The 21555-nt window shown below is 45.1% G+C and overlaps 1 protein-coding gene across 2 annotated transcripts in view; it reads left to right on the forward strand.

Annotated features, from left to right (window-relative positions):
- The window catches only part of AFF3 (ALF transcription elongation factor 3), a 526951-nt gene that overhangs the window by 478432 nt on the left and 26964 nt on the right, over positions 1 to 21555 (forward strand). For both annotated transcript variants that reach the window (XM_058534464.1, XM_058534465.1), the window contains 4 exons: positions 5352 to 6449; positions 10964 to 11088; positions 13946 to 14147; positions 16637 to 16758. In XM_058534464.1, coding sequence (XP_058390447.1) covers positions 5352 to 6449; positions 10964 to 11088; positions 13946 to 14147; positions 16637 to 16758 — 1547 coding nt within the window. The remainder of the gene's footprint in view (positions 1 to 5351; positions 6450 to 10963; positions 11089 to 13945; positions 14148 to 16636; positions 16759 to 21555) is intronic.

The raw sequence follows: 21555 nt of genomic DNA on the forward strand, positions 1-21555 counted from the left end.
AAACTAAATTATTATTCCTTCTTCATAATTTCATTCATTCACTCATTCAGCATTCATTCAACAAATAGTTACTTGAGCATCTGCCACAGACACGGTGCTTGGCTCTGAGATACGCCAATTATCTGACGGAAAAGGGCCCAGTCTTCATAGACCTGACATACTAATGGGAATATGTGAAACAAAAAAAATACAGGAGTTAAAGAAAATAAAGGAGTTAAACAGGCTTCTTCAAAGCCAGCTTTATGCTATAATTTGTTGAGAAACTCCAGCATATTTAGTCATAAGAAATAACTGGGTTCCAGGGACATTGCATAGAGCAAGGGGCGCAGGGGAGGTGGACAAAACGTGTTAGTGTCTGTGAAGACCACTCCCCCATCCAGGCTCTTCTTTGTGACTTTGAAGGTTAAATTCATGAATGTTAGTCTAATTTGCATGCTGAAATGTGAATCCTAGAGCTCCTGAATGAGGCTGAAACCCAGCCTAAGAGAAGTACAGTTATAAAGTGCTTTAAGCAAATTCTTTCTAAATGTCACTGAGATAATTACAAAGACTTGAACTCCTTGGTGATGAAAGGAAGCTCTCATCATTTCTTCCAGCAGCTATCAGAGGCCCCTGGCTAAGGAGCGAGCATGAGCCTACTAAAGCAGGCCTGAAAGTTTAAGTTGCCTGAGGCCAATTAGTTTTCAATTCCCTGCTTCTCTACGCAGAGAGAATGAGAAGTAGCAAGGGATGTGTGTGCCACATTGCGTGTTACTTCTTTCTATTGGAAAGAAATGTATTCGTTGGAATGCAAGTAAGTCTTCTTTTAACATTTTTCCCAAGATTAATACAGACACGCGCCCTTTAGAAATAAAATGAGTTTGCAGAATGAAAATCGCAGACGGAAAGTAGCATTATCCAGCTGACCCTGCTCAGGGTCACCGTTTCACTCCGACTCAGCTGGCCCAGGTCACCTTATAGAGAGCAGTGAGACTCTTTTCCCTGAACCCCACAAGACAGTGAGGCTCTGTATAGCCAAACACTTCACATTCCACTGTGAACAGACCGGTTTATGCTGCTTTGAGGCAAAGCATTTCTGGCCCTCACTTCCCCTCCTGGGAACATCCTAATGTGGGAGGAGAAGGAGGCACTCCTGATGGTCCAAGGCACCTGCATTCTCTCCCTCCACGTGCCAGTGCGGGAAACCCACTCGGCTCAGCTGAGTTTCATCTGAGCTGTTCTTGATGGCTGTGGTGGGAGAAAGCCACTGCATTTTACATGAATCACCATAGCAGAACGCCGTATCTGCCAGCTAGCATGAAAGAGCTGCTGTAAACAATGTTCCCATCACTGCAGATCCCCTCTCTATGGCCTGATGTTTGCTTAGTTGTTCTCAGCCTAAGTTTTCTCACTTGAGTTTCATCTTCTTTCCTGGCATGGTACGTCCTTTCATGTCAGCTTTACAGGGGGAAAGTGCCCTCTCCCTCAGCTGGCACGTTTACACCAGCACACGGAGCCTCCAACACCAGTGTTGTCCAGGTAATAGGTACCACATGGGAGAAAAAGAGCCTGGTCGCATGATTTTGAGGAGTGCCAGGATAAAGTAGGTGTAACCCATCTCTTTACTCTAGGGCATCGCCCAGCCCATAGTATTGCTCATGTAAGCTGTGTTTCCCCATTGCGGCATTTCCCAAATTTACCTGACCATGGAAACCTTTCTTCATGGAATATATGAACTAAAAGCACATTTTGGAAAATGCTGCCCTAGATCGTTCTTGAAAGTCAGCAGAAATGTGATGCAAGTTACTCATTGATTCAACAAGCTTCTCCTTAATTAGGAGTCTATGGGGTACCTGACAAGGAGCGCTATGAAGGATGCAGGTGAAGCAGGAACCAAGGCACACGGTGGAGAGCTTGTGCATGAATCAGAGGGAAGATTAATCAGGGAGGAGAGTCGTGGCTGCAAATATAACGCAGCGAGCGAGCAGACAAACAGAAACACTGGGCAGAATCCTGGGTGGACAGCTCAGGAAGTGGACCAGAGCCAGCAGCATGCCAGTGGACGCGAGTCCCAAGCCCTGAGTTTTCCCTCCTCCACTGCCACTTAACTCTTAACCATGTAAGCTTCCTTGGCCACAATTGCCTCATCCCCAAAATGGCAGATATTCCTGTCCTGCCTAATCTATGAGGTCATTCTAAGGAATAAATTTGAGTGACAGCCCATTGTGAGTTGTTCTTATTAGGAGCAGAGTCATAGCAATCTGCCTCCCTAACCTATTATAGATGCTACAAGGAATACAAAGAAACAGAGACCTGGCCCCTGCCTGAAAAAGGTATTTGGCTTTATTGAAAACACAAGACATATACACAGGAAACAAATATGAACATCAAAAGACTATGCCCTTGAGGATAACAGAGGGCAACAGGTATTGTTTGGAGAGTTAGTGCTGTTCTCCCAAAATCAGATCTAATTCTATCATTTTAGGTTGAAGGCCAACACTTCTCAAAGGAATGAGGCCCTCCTTTCACCAGGCTCTGCCAGAGCGTCATGGGAGATTAGGCAAAGCAGCGGGGAGGGAATCTGGTCTTTAAACCTAGACAAACATGGGTCTAGTCTTGGTGGTGCCTGGTAGCACTGCAGCTTTGGACATTGTCACCTAACCTCTCTGAGCCTCATCTACAGATTAGGGGTGATAATATTTCCTATCTGTGTGGATTAAGTTAGATGATATTTGTAAAGTGGGAGGCACACTGTATCTGTTCTGGCAGTGAAAGATGACTGTAAGATGATGGATGCCCTTGAACGCCAGCCTGAGGAATTTAGACGTCATTTGAGAGACAATAGGAGGTCATTGTAGATCCTTGAGAAAGGGAGCATGATTTAGCGGTGTGTTGAAAATGGTACCTCAGACTGATTTCTTCAGCTGTGAAGTACAGAAAAAATGACCCTAACGCACATCAGGCAATGGGCCTGTACTAAATTTATTAAATTTTCCCTTTCACTGTTAATGGTCCCATCAGGAAGTTTTAGTGCAAATCTCCCCATGTGCAACTGAGTTTGGCTACACGTAGAACCCTGCGTTCTCTCACAAGAGCTATGAGCTGTGGAAGGCTCAGGACTGCGGGCATGAGGGAGAGCTAGTGTTAAACAGGATGGTAGGGCCAGGGTGAGTGGTGTGCTCTGCCACAAGTGTGTGCACCCTCTCCCAAGATGAGTACCCTTTCTGCAAGAGACCCCTTCAGTATCCGTTCATATTTCTATGCCCCGTTCGTCTAGGGAAGCTAAGACACAAAAGTCACTGACCTGTCAGTGGTCATAGTGAGAGAAATGGGGGCGGGGAGGAGACAATATCAGAAGTCACAAGTTGTTTGCCACCAAAGTAGCTTTCAGCCACACTCAGTTAATCTCAGAGAAGGTGAAAGCTTCCCCTTAGCAAAGAAGCTGTTCTGTGTCCTGCTGTCCTGCTGTTGCTATGGCATGCATCTGCTACTGCAGTATGTGCTGGGTGCTCTGCAGGTTTCCTGCGTTCCCTTTCCCTGGACAAGCCAAAATAAAGCAAGGTCAGAATTTACATATAACAACTCAGAGGCTCAAAAAAGATATATCTTTTTGTTCTTTGCATCTTGCTCTGGAGCCCTGGTCCTTTTGATGCATGAAAACAAGCAAAAAGTCAAGTCAAAGACTCGACTCCCTAGCAAGGCCATGAGGGTTTCTCCTCCTACACCTGTGTCCCAGAATGAGGCCTCTCCATCCTCACGGCCACAGGGAAGGGCCTCGGATCCTCATGCCGGCCTCCACCGAAATGTTGCTTGTCCTTCCCAGTCACTGGACTCCCTGTGCTGGTGTTCCCTGAAGTGCAGTCAGTCTCAGCTGTTTTGGGGGAATCAGCAGGATGTCCATGGTCCCTGCCATAGATCTAGTATCTGGTCCCCACATTCTGTGTCCTCTTCATCTAGGTCCCAAGCCACTCTGGCCCACTAGAGACTTCCCGTCTCCCTAAGCTAGGCCCCAGGGGACCCCTGCAGACTCAGCCAGGACCCCTGTGCATAAGATGCTGCCCTCTCTTCACTCCCCTCAGCTCCTTGCTGCATGTGATTTTTCCCAAGCTCTGCCCTGATGTGGATCTCACTATTGAAAAACAAATCCTGACACTTAAAAGCAAGCTTTTGGAAATTATTATGTTAAAAAAATGTTTTTCTCCTACAAGGGAGCCTGACTTGCTCTGGACTTGAACCAATCAAGTTTGAAATGCAAAGCTAAGCCATGTCATCTTTATTCTAGGCTGGGATCTAGTCTCCCCCTGAAACAACAGATGCCACGAATTGAGAGGGTGGGAGGCCATACGGAAGGAAAAATGTCACCTTAATCACTAAAATATATTCTACACTTATCAATACACCTCTTTTCTATTAATAATCATGGATGCTGGGTAAATTGACTTTTATTAGAAATCAGCAGCATTTGCTCTTTGTAACATCATTAGTTCTTAACCTTTTTATGAGACATAGATCCCTAGAGACTTGAATGAGAACTATGGACCTCTCCCAGAAAAATGCATCTACACGACATTTCACATGCTGTTTCAGGGCATTCATTGACCCCCTGGAACCCTATGGGGCAGAGTTTAAAACCTGTAATAGCCATGATTTGGTCTAAGTTAGCAAAACAGCTTACAGGAAGGTTTCCATCATCACCTCCATGTCTGAAACATTTCTGGCAAAATGGGATGGAAGTAGGTTGAGGATGGACTAACAAGTCAACTGCCAAAGCATATAGGGCACACACCCGTGCCCTTGAAATAGGATTTCTAGACCACTGAACAAGCCGCTTCCCCAAAGTTATTGCTTCTACTATGAAATAACTATGCCCCACTTGCCTTCACCACATAATTTTTTGTTAACTCTTTGGGATTATAGGTTCCACTTAGCTCCCTGTTCTAATATCCCCCAAATTTTAAGTCTTACAAAAAATGAGTGCTGTAACACTCACGGCCTCCAAACTCTTCCCCAGTTAACTTTTGTGGAATCTCAAGTTTATGTAGGTATAATGATAAAATATATACATTGCTTAACACTCAGAAGTGCTGGACATGGGTTCTAATGAAGCACAGTGCTATCCCCTTATTTTTCCAAAGGCCTCAAACTGTTGCACTGACACTAAGTGCCCTAGGACAGGGGAGGGGGGCCATCCCCGCATCCTGTACACCAGGTGAGCGCCACACACACCTATGGTTTCCATTTTCCTTTTGCTTCCAGCCGATTCGTTTCTGCTCATACGCCTAGAGGAGTAAGTGAAGATAAAAAAGGCCAGGCCCCTTTCAAGTGAGTCTGTAATAAAAGATGTTTTGTTGTCGCTGGTTGTCTGCTTTTAGGCTGAACCAGCGTCCTCTAACAAGTGGCAGCTGGATAAATGGCTCAACAAAGTTAATCCTCACAAGCCGCCTATTCTGATCCAAAATGAAAGCCACGGGCCCGAGAGCAGTCAATACTACACCCCGGTGAAAGACGACGTGCCGGACTGTGGGAAGCTTCCCGACGTCTGCCCACCCGGGCCGCGGGAGAAGGACGTCAAGAGCGCCTGCAAGGAGGAGCAGAGGCCGAGGACAGCGAACAAGGCCCCGGGCAGCAAGGGCGTGAAGCAGAAGTCCCCGCCCGCGGCCGTGGCCGTGCCCGGGACGGCAGCCGCCCCGCCGCCCGCGGTGCCCGGCGCGCCCCCCGAGAGCGCGCCTGCGCCCGCCCGGAGGGCCGCGGGCAAGAAGCCCACCAGGCGCGCCGAGAGGACCTCCGCCGGCGACGGCGCCAGCTGCCACCGGCCCGAGGAGCCCGCGGACGCCCCGGGCGCGAGCGTGGTGACCCCGCCGGAGCCCGCCAAAGCCAGGCCCTGCGCCACCAGCAGAACCGGCCACCGCAAGGAGCTGCGCTCCTCCGTGACCTGCGAGAAGCGCCGCACGCGGGGGCTGAGCAGGCTCGCCCCCAAATCCAAGGAGTTCATTGAGACAGAGTCGTCCTCCTCGTCCTCCTCGTCGGACTCGGACCTGGAGTCGGAGCAGGACGAGTACCCTCTGTCCAAAGCGCAGGCCGTGGCCGCCGCCGCCGCCGCCGCCGGGAGTGACCCGAGGCTGAAGGAGGCTGCCAACAGCACCAGCAGTGGCGGCGGCCCCCGGGCCCCCGTAGGCTCCATCAACGCCAGGACCACCAGCGACATCGCCAAGGAGCTGGACGAGCAGTTCTACACGCTGGTCCCCTTCGGCCGGAACGAGCTTCTCTCCCCGCTGAAGGACAGTGATGAGGTCAGGTCTCTCTGGGTCAAAATTGACCTGACCCTCCTGTCCAGGATCCCAGAACACCTGCCCCAGGAGCCGGGGGTCTTGAGCGCCCCTGCCACCAAGGACGCTGAGAGCGCACCGCCGAGCCACACATCCGACGCCCCTGCCGAGAAGGCTTTGCCAAAATCCAAGAGGAAACGCAAGGTAGGCCTGGGGCTGAGGGCGTGGCCAGAAGGGAGGGCTTTCCTCGACCCTGTGGGCGGGTGGTGGAGCACAAGCAGACTGCTGTCTGGAATGTTCGCAGGAGTTACAGGTGCCCTTACTCGACAGACGTTCACAGAGTACTTGATACATGCCAGATACCGTTGTAAGTACTTGACATACGTTGACTCAGTTGAATCCTTAGAACCTCCCAATGAGGGGGGTACTGTTGCTATTCCCATTGCATAGTTACAGAAAATGAAGGGCTGTCCTGCTGCATGTTGAAGTAGGTATGCGGGAAATCTTTATCAAGAGCGTGCGGAGGCCAGCGGGCCGTGGGCCTGTAGAAAAGCTAAACACGGGGTGCACCCCATTCTATGCTGGAAAAGATGGGAGTGATGTTGATAGTGGGATCATTCATTGATCTAAAAGGCAAGCCTCAGAGTTTAAGGCTGTGGCCCGGCTGAAGCATGAATATGCAAGTGCCTGATGCCAGGTAGTGGCGGAGGGGGTCCTGGGAGAGAAACACCAGCCTGCAGCATCAGAGGCCGCAGCTGTTGATCGGGGAGAAGTTTGTGGTGGAGAGGGCCTGAGAACAGCACCCTGAGGAGAAGGGACATTTGAGTAATCAGAGAGGCAGAGATGAGGAGGCACCAAAAGGGAACAGGGTGAACGAGAGGCGTGAGAATGAGACAGGCAGCTCAGGTACCTGGGAGCTGGGGACGCATCTGGAAACAGACCCAAATGCTCAGCAGTCTGTGAAGATTTGAGCATGGGAATAACTTAATCATAAATTAAAGCCCATTTTGAGGATTTTTATCCCCTTCAAAAGTAACTTAGACTACAGTGGAAAACACAGTGGGTGACAAACCAAAGATTGCAGTAATCATGGATGGTTCCAAATTTAGGACGAAATCATTAACAACAGTTAACACATATATAATGTCCCCATGAGGGATGCTGTTCTAAGCACTTCATACATATTAAATCATTTAGTCCTTACGGCTTTAAGAGGCAAATATTATTGTCATGCCCATTTTACAGATGAGGAAACTGAGGCTCAGAGAGCCTAAGGCATCTTGTCTCCAGTTCACGTAGGTGGTAAGGGGCAGAGCCAGGAATGAACCCAGGCTGTCTGGCTCCAGGGTCTCTCAATAAGAAGTCAGGCTGAGGCTCACGTAATACATACCCCACAGGGCGCCTGCTTGGAGTTTAGCGCTTGTGGTTACCATCTTGAAATTCTTCATTTTATCTTTGCATTTGTGTTTTATAAGTGAAACGTGATGGGACAATAGAGCATGCGCCAGGCAGGTGGACCTTTGACTCACCTGTGTTCCCAGCTCCTATCTGTTTCCCCAGGACAGGTTCTGCCTGCCCTTTGGCCCCTTTGCACTCCTGGCCCTGTGCCACCTCCCCCTCCCCATCTCCTTCCCTGCACTGGTGCTGCTGCCCTTGGCTCCCGGGAGCCAAGGACAGGTCCCAGGGCACTTGCGAGAGTCTACACACGCCCCCCCCCCCCCGACCCCGTGCGTCCCCATGCCTCAGGTAGCACAATATGAAAGAGCAAATAAACACCACCATCACAGGGCAAAAGAGAGACTTTAATGGACAGGAAAATGTTTTCTACTTTAGTACTTTATAACATTACTCTTTTTCTGCTTTTTTTTTTTAATTTTTATTTTTGAAGTATAATTGATATAACATTCTATTAGTTTCAAGTGCACAAGGTAATGATTCAATATTTGTATATATTGCAGAATGATCACCACAGTAAGTCCAGTTAACATCCATCACTGTACATAGTTACAAATTTTTTTTTCTCATGATGAGAACTTGAAAGATCCACTTTCCTGGCTACTTTCAAAGATGCAATACAGTGTTATTAACTAGAGTCACCATGCTGTACGTCACATCCCTGTGACTTATTTATCTTATAACTGGAAATTTGTACTTTTTGACCCCTTTGCCCACCATCTACCCCCCCACCTCAGGCAACCACCTATCTGTTCTCTATGTACATAAATTCAGAGGTTTTTTTCATTTGTTTTTAGATTACACATATAAGTGAGATCATACAGTATTTATCTTTTTCTGTCTGACTTATTTCACTTAGTGTAATGCCCTCAAGGTCCATCCATGTTGTCGTAAATTGCAAGATTTCGTTCTTGTTTATGGCTGCATAATATTCCATAGTGTATATGTATCGCATTTTCTTTATCCATTCATCCATCGATGGACCTTTAGGTTGTTTTCATATCTTGTCTATTGTAAATAATGCTGCAGTGAGCATGAAGGGTGCATACATCTTTTCAAATTAGTGTTTTGGTTTTCTTTGAATACATACCCAGAAGTGGAAGTGCTGTATCATATGGTAGTTCTATTTTTAAGTTTTTGAGGAACCTCCATTCTATTTTTCATAGTCACCATGCCAATATTCTTTCCCACCAATAGTGCAAGAGTTCCCTTTCTCCATATCCCTGTCAGCACTTCTCTCTTGTCTGTTTGATAATAGCCATTCTGCCAGGCGTGAGGTGATACCTCATTGTGGTTTTGATTTGCATTTCCCTGATACGTAGTGATGCTGAGCACCTTTCCATGTACCCGTTGGCCAACTGTGTGTCTTCTTTGGAAAAATGTCTATTCAGATCCTCTGCCCAATTTTTAATTGGATTGTTTGGTTTTTTGCTATTGAGTTATATGAGTTCTTTATATATTTTGGATATTAACCCCTTATCCGATATAGAGTTTGGAAATATTTTCTCCCATTTAATAGGTTGCCTTTTCATTTTGTTGATGTTTTCTTTGCTGTGCAAAAGCTTTTTAGTTTGATTTATTTTTTATAATAAAATGTTTATTATAAAATAATAAACTTGTTTATTATTGCTTTTGTTGCCTTTGCTTTTGGTGTCAGATCCAAAAAATCATCACCAAGACTGATGTCAAGGATCTTTTCTTGCTTTTTGAACAAGGGGCCCAGCATTTTTATCTTGCACTGAACCTTGCAAATTAGGTGGTCAGCCCTAGCCTCCTGGGTGACCTGAATCAGGTGACCTTACCTTCTCTGTACTTCAGTCTCTTCATTTGTAAAATGGTGACATCTCTGCAGGTTGTGTTGTCAGGTTCAGACAATGGAATTCAGTTACAGGTTAGCACACTACTTCCCTCCCCCTCTTCCCTCCTGTTTTTCTCTACACACCCTGCCCTCCTCATGACGTGTTGGATTGATGGGTAAATGGATTGGATGATGGAAAGACAGAGATACATAGGCATATAAGAAATATACAGAGATAGAAATTGACAAACATATAGATTGGAAATACATATAGCTATATAAGCATACATAGATGTAGAGAGAGACGTGCAGGAAGTCATACATGTAAACTCCATAATATTCTGTATTTAAGTAATTTTATTATTCATGGCCTTTTTTATTTTACCTTATGAAGCTTCATTTATGCTAAGCCTGGCACCCAGCTCTCCTCATAAAATCTAATGAATCATCATTAAACAGACACAGAGAAGTGAAAGTTTGTAGCACTCTCCACTCAGCATCTGGGGAGTTAAGACCCTAGTACTGGTGCTGCCGGTGGGACACCATAGACCTGGCTGCCCAAAGTGTAGAGTCCAGCCCTGCGGGAGCCCTGGAGCTGAGGGCTGGGGATTCAGAGCTTTGGTTTTGGCCCTCCTCGGGGGCACTACTTCTGTATGAGCATCTGGGATTCTTGAGACAGAGGCTCTGTGACAATCCTAGCTAGAGAGAGAAGGTTCAAGTCTACCTGTCTTTGGTGCCCACGCTTGTCTCCTGGAAAACAGTGCTGAGAGCTCTGAATATACCATTACTGCATTCCTGCTTTCTCACCAAAAATGGAACTCTGTTGAGTGTATTTGCATTGTGCCCTAAAACATGTCTAATGTTAAACACAGTCATGGAAACAAGAATCCAAAGTACTGTTTTATAGAGAGATACTTTAAGGCTTCTAAGATGTCATGGGATAGTAATTGTTAACTAGAATTAAGGCACCAAGAAGTAACAACCTTTGCTTGAAATTCATAAAAGCCATGAATTTCAAAAGAAAGGTCCAAGCTTGTCACTGCCCTTATGGCATTCAGCCCAGAATAGGTTGTTATACCTTTTTCGGATACCAAGAAATGCCAAAATGAGAGATGCTGAAGCTACATGTGAATTCAGAACAGGTCTTCTTTGGAGGGCTGTATCAGGTCTCTGTTGAAGGCAGAGCAGTTTTCATCGTCCACAATGTTCCCTCCCGAATTATTGCTTTTCCTCGCAATAAACTGTCAATAGTAAAACTGACAGGTTTCATCCTTGTTCGTTGAGGAGCTGACTGGGGACCTAGGCCAGGGGCAAGAATGCTGTGACCACATTGCTGCTCAGGATGCTTTCCAGAGAAGCCGGCAAGCTGGGCTCCAGGAAGCCTTGCTCTGTGGAAATTGGTGGTGGAGCTCATCATGATCCCTTGAAATCCAAAGCTGATTGGTTTTTGCTTATTTCCGTGCAGTGTGACAGTGAAGACGACTATCGGGAGATCAAAAAGGCCCAGGGGGAGAAAGAGAGCTCTTCACGACTGACCGCCTCAGCCAATAACACCTTGTCTGCGAACCACTGCAACATGAGCATCAACAGGTATGTGCATTCCCTCGAAGATGGAGGTGAGCTGGAGGGATCGCTAGGTCTGCAAGTCACATGCCTTATTGGAGGAGAGTGAGATTTTTAATGACTGCTCTGGTCTGGGTCTCCAGACTTCCCGTGATTTACCCTAAGGCTAATAATTACGCCTGGACGTGTGCCTCATGTCACAGCTCAGGTGAGGTGTAAGTATTCCTTTGTAATAAAAGACCAGTTACTAGTTTCACACAGTTCTGTACTCCCAAAGACACACCCTTCCCTCTGAAAACTTAATAAGTGAATTTTCAAACCATTATTTTAATAGCCGCTAAACCCATAAGAACACTTAGCTTATTACATGGATGAAGAAAGATAAACTGTGAGCAGAATCTCCATAGGACGCACCTAAAGCTCTTGGATGTAGACTAAAATTGTGGTGTTAGACAGGATCTGTGTCTTCAAGGTTAAATGGCCACCCAGTCATCCTCTAAAGGGATTCCAGATGGACCCACATTGCACTGAGTCCCTGTGGTGACAAATGGCTTTCTAGCAAGGCAAGGCCCCAGATATTTATTATAAGCAAGTAGCTTATCATCAGTCATAGAAGCTCTTTCTGTTTAGAAATACCACAGCTCGGAAACCACTTTTCCTCTGCTAAGACACTCCTCACTCTCCCTGACTGTGTACATAGAATTTTTAAGGGGAGATTAATGTTTCAGCACAACACATAAAAATGTAAACTGAAAGGTTAGGAAAAGATGCAGAGCAGTACTAAAACTCGGAGAGGAAATTGGAGAGCAAGGGCATGCAAGCGCAGGCCTGCTGCTTTGTTAAAATCACCTTGAGAAGGAGGGCAAGGCTCTGGAAGGTCTCAGCAGGAGGGCCGGCCACACGTGCAAGTTGGTCTGGTCCACAGTCCTTTGTGTCCCAAAATATTGGGAAAATGTGCACGAGGAAAACACAGACCCAAAATATCTTTAAACGTGTGATATGGTTATATGTGTACTCCTTTGTTGGCGCATTAAATAAGCTTTCTGACAGATCTAGTAACTGCCATAATTTCTAAGCAGCGATGACTGTAGACAGTATTTCAGAATGTCTGCAATAACTGTAATATGACATGAAAATATCTGTGATTTCTACTGGTGACACAATCATAGGTATTTCTAATACTACCCCTGCTAAATTCCAAGAAACTTTGGTTTCTTGCCTTCATTCATAATTGAAGGAAATGTTCAATTTCAATGAGAGGTTAAGGAAGATGATGTACCTTTTTTCCATCCAAGTTCATGGACTCCAGGATAAATGCTCTTGCTTTAGAGCCTTGGCCTGGCAGAGCCTGCTAGCTCTGACAGTTTTGTTTATGTTAAGTAATGACACAATGCATATGAAAGTGCTCAGAGTTCTTTCTAGGAAAGGTGGTCTGTGTACCTCTGGAATTGGGATTACTGCTGTCAAGTTTTACCAGCGTGATAAGACAACCCCATAGATAAGGTGATCACCCATCCCAAAGAGAAGATCCAGAGAAGGTTCCTTTGGTCAACTTGAATGCATAAATTTATAATGAGGAAGAAGAAATAATCATATGTCCATGACAATATTTAATAATTTAGTTTTCCATGAACATCTAAAATCACATAGTATATAAGATAATAGACTTAGAAATGACTTTTTTCACTCACATGTCAAGAAACACTTACATTCAGACTGTTCACCTCCATCTTCAACATCAGTCTTCATCATCACTAGCTGAGCCACTTTGGCTTTGCCAAGGCAGTCTTCCAGAACACATGTTCTCAATTCTAAGTTGTGAGACACACAGTGCTTTTTGAACCAGAAACCTGTCACCAGAAATTCTATCGCTACATGTATCTATTTGCATAACTTTAAGAACCTTGCCTTTGTCATTTGTTGTAGAGGCCTGTGTTTGTAATTTTTGCACCGTGAACACCAACTAAGGAAACTGCTTTTTGAAGTGACTTTAATGGCTTGTTTGCAGTGATAGCCAACACATGCGATTAAGAAGCCATAACTGCAGGAATAACGACTAAATCTTTGTTAAATGGATTTAGTTTTTTTAACTGACTCTATCAGGTGACTTCTGTAAGCACCCCAAATTAGCACTGATTGAGTTTATTTCAGGCTAACGTGTCTTCTCCCAATTTTGTTTTTCCAAATAAAGGAATGGAGAGAGGCCTATGAATATAATATATATCGCAAAGCCTCGAATATAAGTGACTCCCTTCTCTGATGGTGAATTTTGATGGGAGTTATATTCAGGAATAGACAGTAGTTTTGAAGGTAAAATAAGGAGCCAAGAATCCGAAAATGTAACTTCTAAGACAGTTTTCTGTTCTGTGTTTATTCTGATCAATGCCTAGTTAGCTCAGAAACCTAACAATTGAAAGTTGGCTTCATGCTTTGTAGGTTATTCTGTGATTCTGTTATTCTCCATATAATAATTAGTACAACTCGGGTATTAGCAAAAGTCCTTTTAGAAGTGGAGAACTCGTATATCATTTGATTGACTTTCCCATTACTTTCTGGTTACGCTTGTTAGGAAAATGGTTAAGTTGTGGTGTATTTTTTGAGGTCCTTGGATGAAAGAGTCGGAAAATGAAAGTCATGTTATTCTCAGTCATTTAACTCCAGAATTACGATTCATCCTGATAGCTTGAGTAAAGAAAAAATGAGTGAAATTTGCTTATTGATTCTTATGGTCCTGATGCCATAAAATTGTTTCCTGGTATAATAATTCCCCATAAACGTCTTCCTACCAGCAGGTTTTAAATGGGAGGTTTGGGTCATATATAAAACATTTACCTTTCCCTGTGCGGACTGTGTGACATTCCATTACTGTGATTTCCTTTTTCAGCTTGGCAATACCAATAAATAAAAATGAAAAAATGCTCCGGTCGCCCATCTCGCCCCTCTCCGATGTATCCAAACACAAACACTTGAGCGAGGACTTCACTTCTTCCAGCAGATCCAACAGCAATGGTTTGTTGTCTTCCGCCTCCTCCAACAAAAAGCATAAGGCTGAGAACCAGCTGCAGTCTCATGCCGGAGACCTCACGGTACGTTGATGCTCTTCTTTTCCCAATTAAATAGACATGAAATTGAACACACCCCTCTACTGTATCTGTCCCTAGCCCAGCACAGTCTAAGCACATGCCAGAGGTCCCACAAAGAATCTCTAAATGCTGCTCTGGGAAGACCTGGCAAAGGAGGGCGCCCCTTCACCTCACCCCACAGAGAGCTGCAGAAGAAGAAAGCCAAGGAGGCATCTTAAGACTCTTCTGCTTAGGAAGCCTCTTGGTAGGATTTCACTTCCCATTCTGAAAAGAAATAGCCCCAAAGTAATACTATCGCAAGAGAAAGTAAATTGGGATACTTCGTTTGAAAAGATTCCTTGCCCCTTTAAAGATTCCTTTAAATCTGGGATTGAAACCCCAGGCCCAAATTGCAGGTCTCCCACTCCGCCCTTGGTGACCAGTGTAGTGGCCGCAGGGTGGGGCCCCTGCCACCACCCCTCTTCCAGAGACCTTCTCAGTGGTGATTCCAGTGCCCCGCACTCCCCTGGGGAAGGGCAGGGGACTTGGGTCCACAGTCCATGTAGCCTCATATCTTAGTCGCCATGTGGCCTTGGGCCTCTTGCTTAATCTCTCTGAGCCTGTTTCATTTGCAAAACGGTGGTGATTAAGATTTAATGAGGGCCGGCCCCGTGGCTTAGCGGTTAAGTGCGCGCACTCCGCCTCTGGCAGCCCGGGTTCGGATCCCGGGCGCACACCAACGCACCGCTTCTCGGGCCATGTTGAGGCCGTGTCCCACATACAGCAACTAGAAGGGTGTGCAGCTATGACATACAACTACCTACTGGGGCTTTGGGGGAAAAATAAATAAAATTATAAAAAAAAAATATTTAAATGAGACGATATCATCTAAAGAATCCAACACCTGTGGACACCTATGCAACCAGCACTACATGTTAGTTCCTCTTTACCACCACGCCCTGTCTGACAGCTGGTGGCCTGGACCTTGCATTGTCTGGGATACATTATTTAATTTTAAACTCTCCCCACTGAGTTCTTTCAGGTCACTTTGCCTATCAAAACCAGCTGGGCTTTGTGAGGCAGGGAGAGAGGAGACGTGAGAATAGGACTCTGCAAAGAAAGATAGGGACCAGTATTTAATGCTCTATTTCATGAATTAAAGAGGTGAAAAAATTGACAGAAGGTCCTGCAAGACCTGAAGCTTATTGTATCATCAGGAAATTAACCCACTTATGCATCCTCATTTGGGAACAATTACCTTTAATTCTAGGCTGAAAGAATCTGAGAAGACCATATTAGAAAAACCTGAAATAAAAAGGTACCAATTCCAATTGAAAAACAAACAAAACTTTTCTTTGCCTCTAGATCCTTATAGCACAAGCAGCTATGATGTGCAGAGAATTGTAAACCAGTGACAGACTTTATTTAGTCATGCTTTCACTGAACAGGTGTTTATTGAGCAAGTACTCACTGTGTGCCCGTCCCTGTGCTAAGCACAGAGATACGATGATGATCTAACAGATTCAGTCTATGCCGCGTGAAGCTTACAGGCTAGCTGGGGAGAGTGACTTAGACAAGGGATCGCACACATCCCATAACTAATTCCCATGTGCCGAAAAGGAAATATACAGAGTCCTACGAGCTCTTATAACAAGGGGGCTTGATCTACACGTAAAATCAGTTTATATTTAAAGAAGCATTTATATACACTCAATTTTAATCACCTCAGAGGAATCAATTTGATTTCATAACCAGACAGTTGTTTTATGATCCATGTGTTTAGCACACAACAGGTGCTCTGTAATATTTGTATCCCCAGGAAATATGATTTTTTAATTTTTTCGCGGATCAAATGTTCCATTTAAAAACGCATTTTAAATAATTTCTAGTAATTCCCCTTGGCTTCTCCTATTCTTCACAGACAGCTAACGAGAACCAGTCAGTTTGTGACCCAAATGACTTCTCTTTTGCGAGGGATGTTGATAGCTCAGTGTTTCTGAAAGCGTGGTTCCCAGATCAGCATCCCCTGGAACTGTTAGAAATGCATGTTCTCAGGCCCTGCCCCAGACCTACTGAATCAAAGACTCTAGAGGTGGGGCCCAGCTGTCTGTATGTTAACAAGCCCCCCGATGACTCTGATGCAGAGTCAACTTGGAGAACCACTGGTCTAGCCGACTGGGGGAAGTTAGGAGTCTGAGTTCTAAGCTTGAACCTCCACCCACAATAGCTGTATGAGCTTGGACAAGTGACTTCACCTCACCAAGACTCAGTTTCTGGATCTGTGAGAATGGGCATACTAAAACTTCCCATTTGATACTGTTGTGAGAATGGCGTTTGACAACATATGTAAAAGCCCTCAGCTTGAGACCTGAAATGCACGGATTCTTCTTTATTTAAACAAAACACCATCAATTCTAACCTGCAACACAGAAGACAAGATACTCTGTTTAATGGGTTGCTCTTTCAGCCAAGTGGCCAGTTTCTCAAAGACCGGTGTGTTGTTTGTTGTTTAGAAAGCCGCTCACAACGGTTCCGAAAACGTTCTCCACAAGTCACGGCCACAGACTGAGCCGTGGTCTCCGGGATCCAGTGGCCACAGGGACTGCAAGAGGCAGAAACTTGTCTTCGATGATATGTAAGTGTGGACTCTGTTGATATGGGGAGGGGCAAGGTAAATGGGAACTCCACAGGTAGATGGGTTATGTGCATCTAATTTACAGTGTGGCCATTTCTGTCGCGTGACTTGGTCAGTTAAATGTTGCCCTCTCAAAGGGATTTGGAGGTTAATTTTGAATGCACCCCTGAGTCCTGGTGGAGTTTTTGAACAGATAGAACAACTAGTACTAATGGAGTTGCATCTAAAATGTCGGAAAGCTAAGGCAAATGGCAGTAACGAGTCTTACAGCCCCTATATTTAGGACTGTTGGCAGTTGTACGCCACCAGAAAGAGAAGCATTTTTGTTTTTGTAAATTATAACAGGCAAAGAATAATAGTAATTCACTCCTGAAAGCTTTTGTCCTCTAACAAGAGAAGAAGATGAATAAAAATAACATCCTGGAATGCTCTTGAGCTGCTGAAAATGACAAGTGAGAAATGATAAAAGGATATTGAAAATTATTTAGATTCTTAGGGAAAAAATGTGTGTCAAGGACAAGGCTAGAAAGCAGAAGATAGGGTTTCAAGAGTTCAGTTTATGTCTGTTTTCAACTTTAGCTGTTCAACGAGCATCCAATACATACATGTCTGTGTGAGGCACTGCGTTAGATCCTAGGGTGGAGCAGTGCGCAACAGTGAGAGATCCTGCCCTCTGATTGCTTATTGTCTGCCTGAGGGGACAGACTATAAACCACTAACCCCCCCACAGTCGGATCATTAAAGAGTGCTAAATGTCTCCGAGTCTCAGATTCTTTATCAGAAAAAATGATAGTTATGACCGTGTCTCCCGGGGGCTCTCCTAAGATCCAGTGTGATGGTGTCTCCTCTGGATGGTCATCTGGAGAATTGAAAGCACTGGGCGGGAGGGATGAGTCTTCCATCCTCGTCTCCCTCCCATCCTCTTCTCCCATCCTTACTTCACCCGGAGTATAGACAAGATCCATTTATTCACCTCTGTGGGACTTCTCTGAGAAGTGATAATACTAAGTTGTAGTCCTCAAGTATCATTTGGACTTCCTTAGGCTAATTAGGGCACAGAATTTTGAGGCTGAAAGCCAAATCCACATTTTTGATTTGTTTCATTTACTGAACACGTTCCAAGGTAATTGGATTTACAAAAGTTTAAGAGTGGCCCAGGAGGACGTGTGTTTTTCTCCCCTTCCCACTCTCTCCTTCTGGCCCTCAACACCTCACCTTCCTCTCCTCTTCTCCACTGTCTGGCTAAGCAGCAAGGGAGGTGGTAATTAATCCCCAGGGGAACAGGGGTGGGTGTAATGGAAGTATAATCAGTTGGTCAACTACATATGTAATTAGGGTTTGGTGGTATAAATTGTTCACATGTACTTTAACAAAACATTTGTAAAAACAGAATCATGTTTAAGGACAATATGGAAATTTGCATTCAGAAGTCATAACCTAACAACGTGATCAAACAGAATGTGCATTAGACACTAAGGTGCTCAAAACATCAAACATTTCCAGCAGGCAATGTTATGGGCTTGGTGTTTCAACACACACACATATGGAAAATTAAAATGTAAGGAATTTTCAAATGTACGGACCGGGAAGCTAAGTCAAAAACGGCAATAACTAAATGGTAGTACTTCGATCTGCAGTTTCTTGGACTACTTACAACAGGAAATGTTTCTCAATCTGCTGGGGCTGCAGCTAATATAATTGTGTCACTATGTGTATCAGTGAAGAAGCTGTTATCATTCCTTCTTCCCATTAGCAATATGTATAATTTTTCTGGCTGACAGCTACAATAAAACTGTTTCTCCTCTTATGGATATAGATATAATAGAATTAAAAAACACTCTTACATATCCATCATATGGAGGGATGGATGTCGTGTTCCAGTTGCCATGTGTCTCGATTGATTTGAAATCTATAACAGTAAAATGAACGTGCAACTCAAACAGCCACTCAACCACTGAACTAAGCAAGTCCTGGGAAGATTCTTCAAGCTTGAAGAGCAAAAATAGGCATTGTCTCTTCCTTTAAACAATAAAAATAACTGTCCCTTAAGAGATCAGTAGGGGGGCTGGCCCCGTGGCCTAGTGGGTAAGTTTGGGGTGCTTCACTTCAGCGGCCCGAGTTTGGTTCTCAGGCGTGGGTCTACACTGCTGGTCAGCGGCCATGCTGTGGCGGCGACCCACATACGAAATAGGGGAAGATGGGCACAGATGTGAGTTCAGGGTGAATCTTCCTCAAGCAAAAAAAAAAAAAAGATCAGTGGGCTAGGAAGTCACCTAAAATTGTGTAAAATGTCTCTCAGGTTTGGTTGTGCTGAGTACTTACTAAGCACCAGATACAGTGGCAGGAGCTGGGATGTACGATTAATTAATTCTCAGTTATTAATTCAGGGGAGCGGGAGGCACGTGGGTGGCCTCCCCAGGACGGTTCCCTGGGACCACACAACTTCAACCACCTCGTGCTGCCACTCAATTCAGCGTCCCCACCAGCAGCCTGGTTGACAAACGAGGACCTGGCTCCTGTCACTTTCCTTGACTTCTCCTCGCTGAAGGCATCAGCAAGCAGTGAAATAAACAAAGAGAGGCCACCAGTAGAAAAAAAGAAAGAACTAGAGAATTAGCCCCAGAGTAATTTAGAGTTGATGGAAACCCAGTTACAGTGATCCAAAAAGTAACAGATGCCATACTGTCGTTTAATTTTTAAAGCCGCATCATGTAAGCTTTTTTAAAAAAGTAAACTCATCCTTTTGTATTATAAATACTCATTAATGGTTGAATAAACATGCAATTCAGACAACAGCTGAATCCAGTGGGCGTTCAGTAACAAGTGTTGAATGAACCCAGCTGAATTAGAATAACATTCCCAGGGGGTAATGCCTGCATTTTTTTCTTTCTTTTTCCATGAGTGTAAGAAAGCTACATGCAGATAAATTTAAATTCATGGGCTTCCAAGCCCCTTTTCCGATGTTACTTACCAATTAAACAGGCACCACTTTGTGCCTTCGGGAAGCAGACAGAACTGAACAGAATAACACTTATCTTAAAATGTGATCCAGGTCAGCTTGTCCTGCGTGAGTTGAGCGTCAGATCCGTGGCAGTGTGACCGTACTTCCTCCCCTGACATTTAGCCATGCACAACCTTCACTACTTGACAGCCACAGTTTTAAGGTGACACTGGTGTGATTCCCAAACTTTTGTTTAAAAAAATAAATCGGTAAGAATTTATGTCAATGAGTGACAGCACTTGATTCAACTCCAAGTCTCGAAACCGATCTTATTAGTGCAAAGCCATGAGCTGTGAATTACTTGGTGTCATAATTAGTGACGGGGAATTATTGGCCAGGGAGAATCAGGAGAGGACAACTGTGTCGTGAAGGCCTCAGTACAGAAGTCCTGAGCGGAGCTAAGTGGTGAAATGCTTGGCTGGGAAACCAAGACTCGCTTCCCACCAGCCATATTGCTGTGTTGGGAAGCCAGCGAAGCCTGAGCGCCAGAACTGCCTGCTGCTTCCAGAAGGAGGTACTGTCTCTTGCCCATATTTCACGAAGAAGAGTCAGTCACAATCATCACATTCAGCCAAGCCACCCAGCATCCCATCTGTCCCCGTGGCACCGATAACTGGAGCCCAGCTACTTAAACCTCCTGACATTGAGAGAAGACTCCCTCAGCCACGCGGCGCCCACGGCCGCGGCATGTGAAATGTGGCTGGGGGGCAGGAAGAGGGGTTTGGCATTTATCATGTAATTACGCTCAGCAGTCTCATAGCTAAAAGGGTTTTAATTTTATCGAGGATGGGAAGATTCCTGTACGTAAAAGGTCGGATCTCTCACAGCGTGATTTAGTCAAAGGACGCCAGTTGAAATCCTTGAGTGGGTGATATTACAGCAAGGCAAGGTGGTGGGCTTGCCGTGGGCGCTGTTCTCCTGAGGGTCTCCCCTTCCCGGGCTCTTCAAAGATGGACCCCACCTTTTTGTTTTACTCATAAACCATTAGTATGCCTTTATGTTCTTCATATGGAAATTTTGTTCTACCCAAAACAAAGAGAAAGATAAAAAGGACTAGGCTTCAGGGGGACAGGGAGTCAAAGCCTTTCAGGTCTCCCTGGTTGAAATCTCAGCTCTCTGATCATTTTTAAGAGTTTTATAAAATCATTTTATTTTAAATGTTGCACCCGGAGAAGAACAACAAATTGATGAGTTTCCATTTCAACAGAAAGTTGCCTTTGATTAAGTGATGAACACCTGCCACACTTAGCCCGTGCATCCTGGAAAGCACACGCTGTTTTCTGTGCATGGCCAAGCGAGAGAGCCTTCTGCAGGAGCCTCTAGCCTGTAAGAGACATGGTGAACGATGGCTCGTGCTTCTGAAAAGCCGAGCTCCGGGGACTCCGGGGTCCCGGCCAACATCAAGGTGATGGAAACAAAAGCTGCATCTGAATCCTTGCTGCCCAAATGCAGTCGACCTGCTTCCCTCAGGAAGCCTCATAAAACCACACCAGCACCCCAAAAGTGCCCTCATCAATGGCATTCACTTACCCAGTGCATTAAAAATAATTACTTAACTTCTTACATGTTCTTTTTTGTGAAGAAAGTACCTCAAAGCTTGGGACACAGTGACACCTCTGGGGCTTATCAGATGACAAGCTGACAGGGTGTCAGATGGTGAATTCATTTGGTATGCAGTTGCCTAGTTGTCTGATTTGGATTTCAACTTCCCTAAGAAAATTATCCAGACCTCTGCTGTGCCAAGGAACCTGTTTGTTCAAACACGCGGAGCTCTCATCCCTGCCAGCGTTCACAAA

The sequence above is a fragment of the Diceros bicornis genome, chromosome 40 (assembly GCF_020826845.1).
Source record: "Diceros bicornis minor isolate mBicDic1 chromosome 40, mDicBic1.mat.cur, whole genome shotgun sequence".
Classification (NCBI taxonomy): Eukaryota; Metazoa; Chordata; class Mammalia; order Perissodactyla; family Rhinocerotidae; genus Diceros; species Diceros bicornis.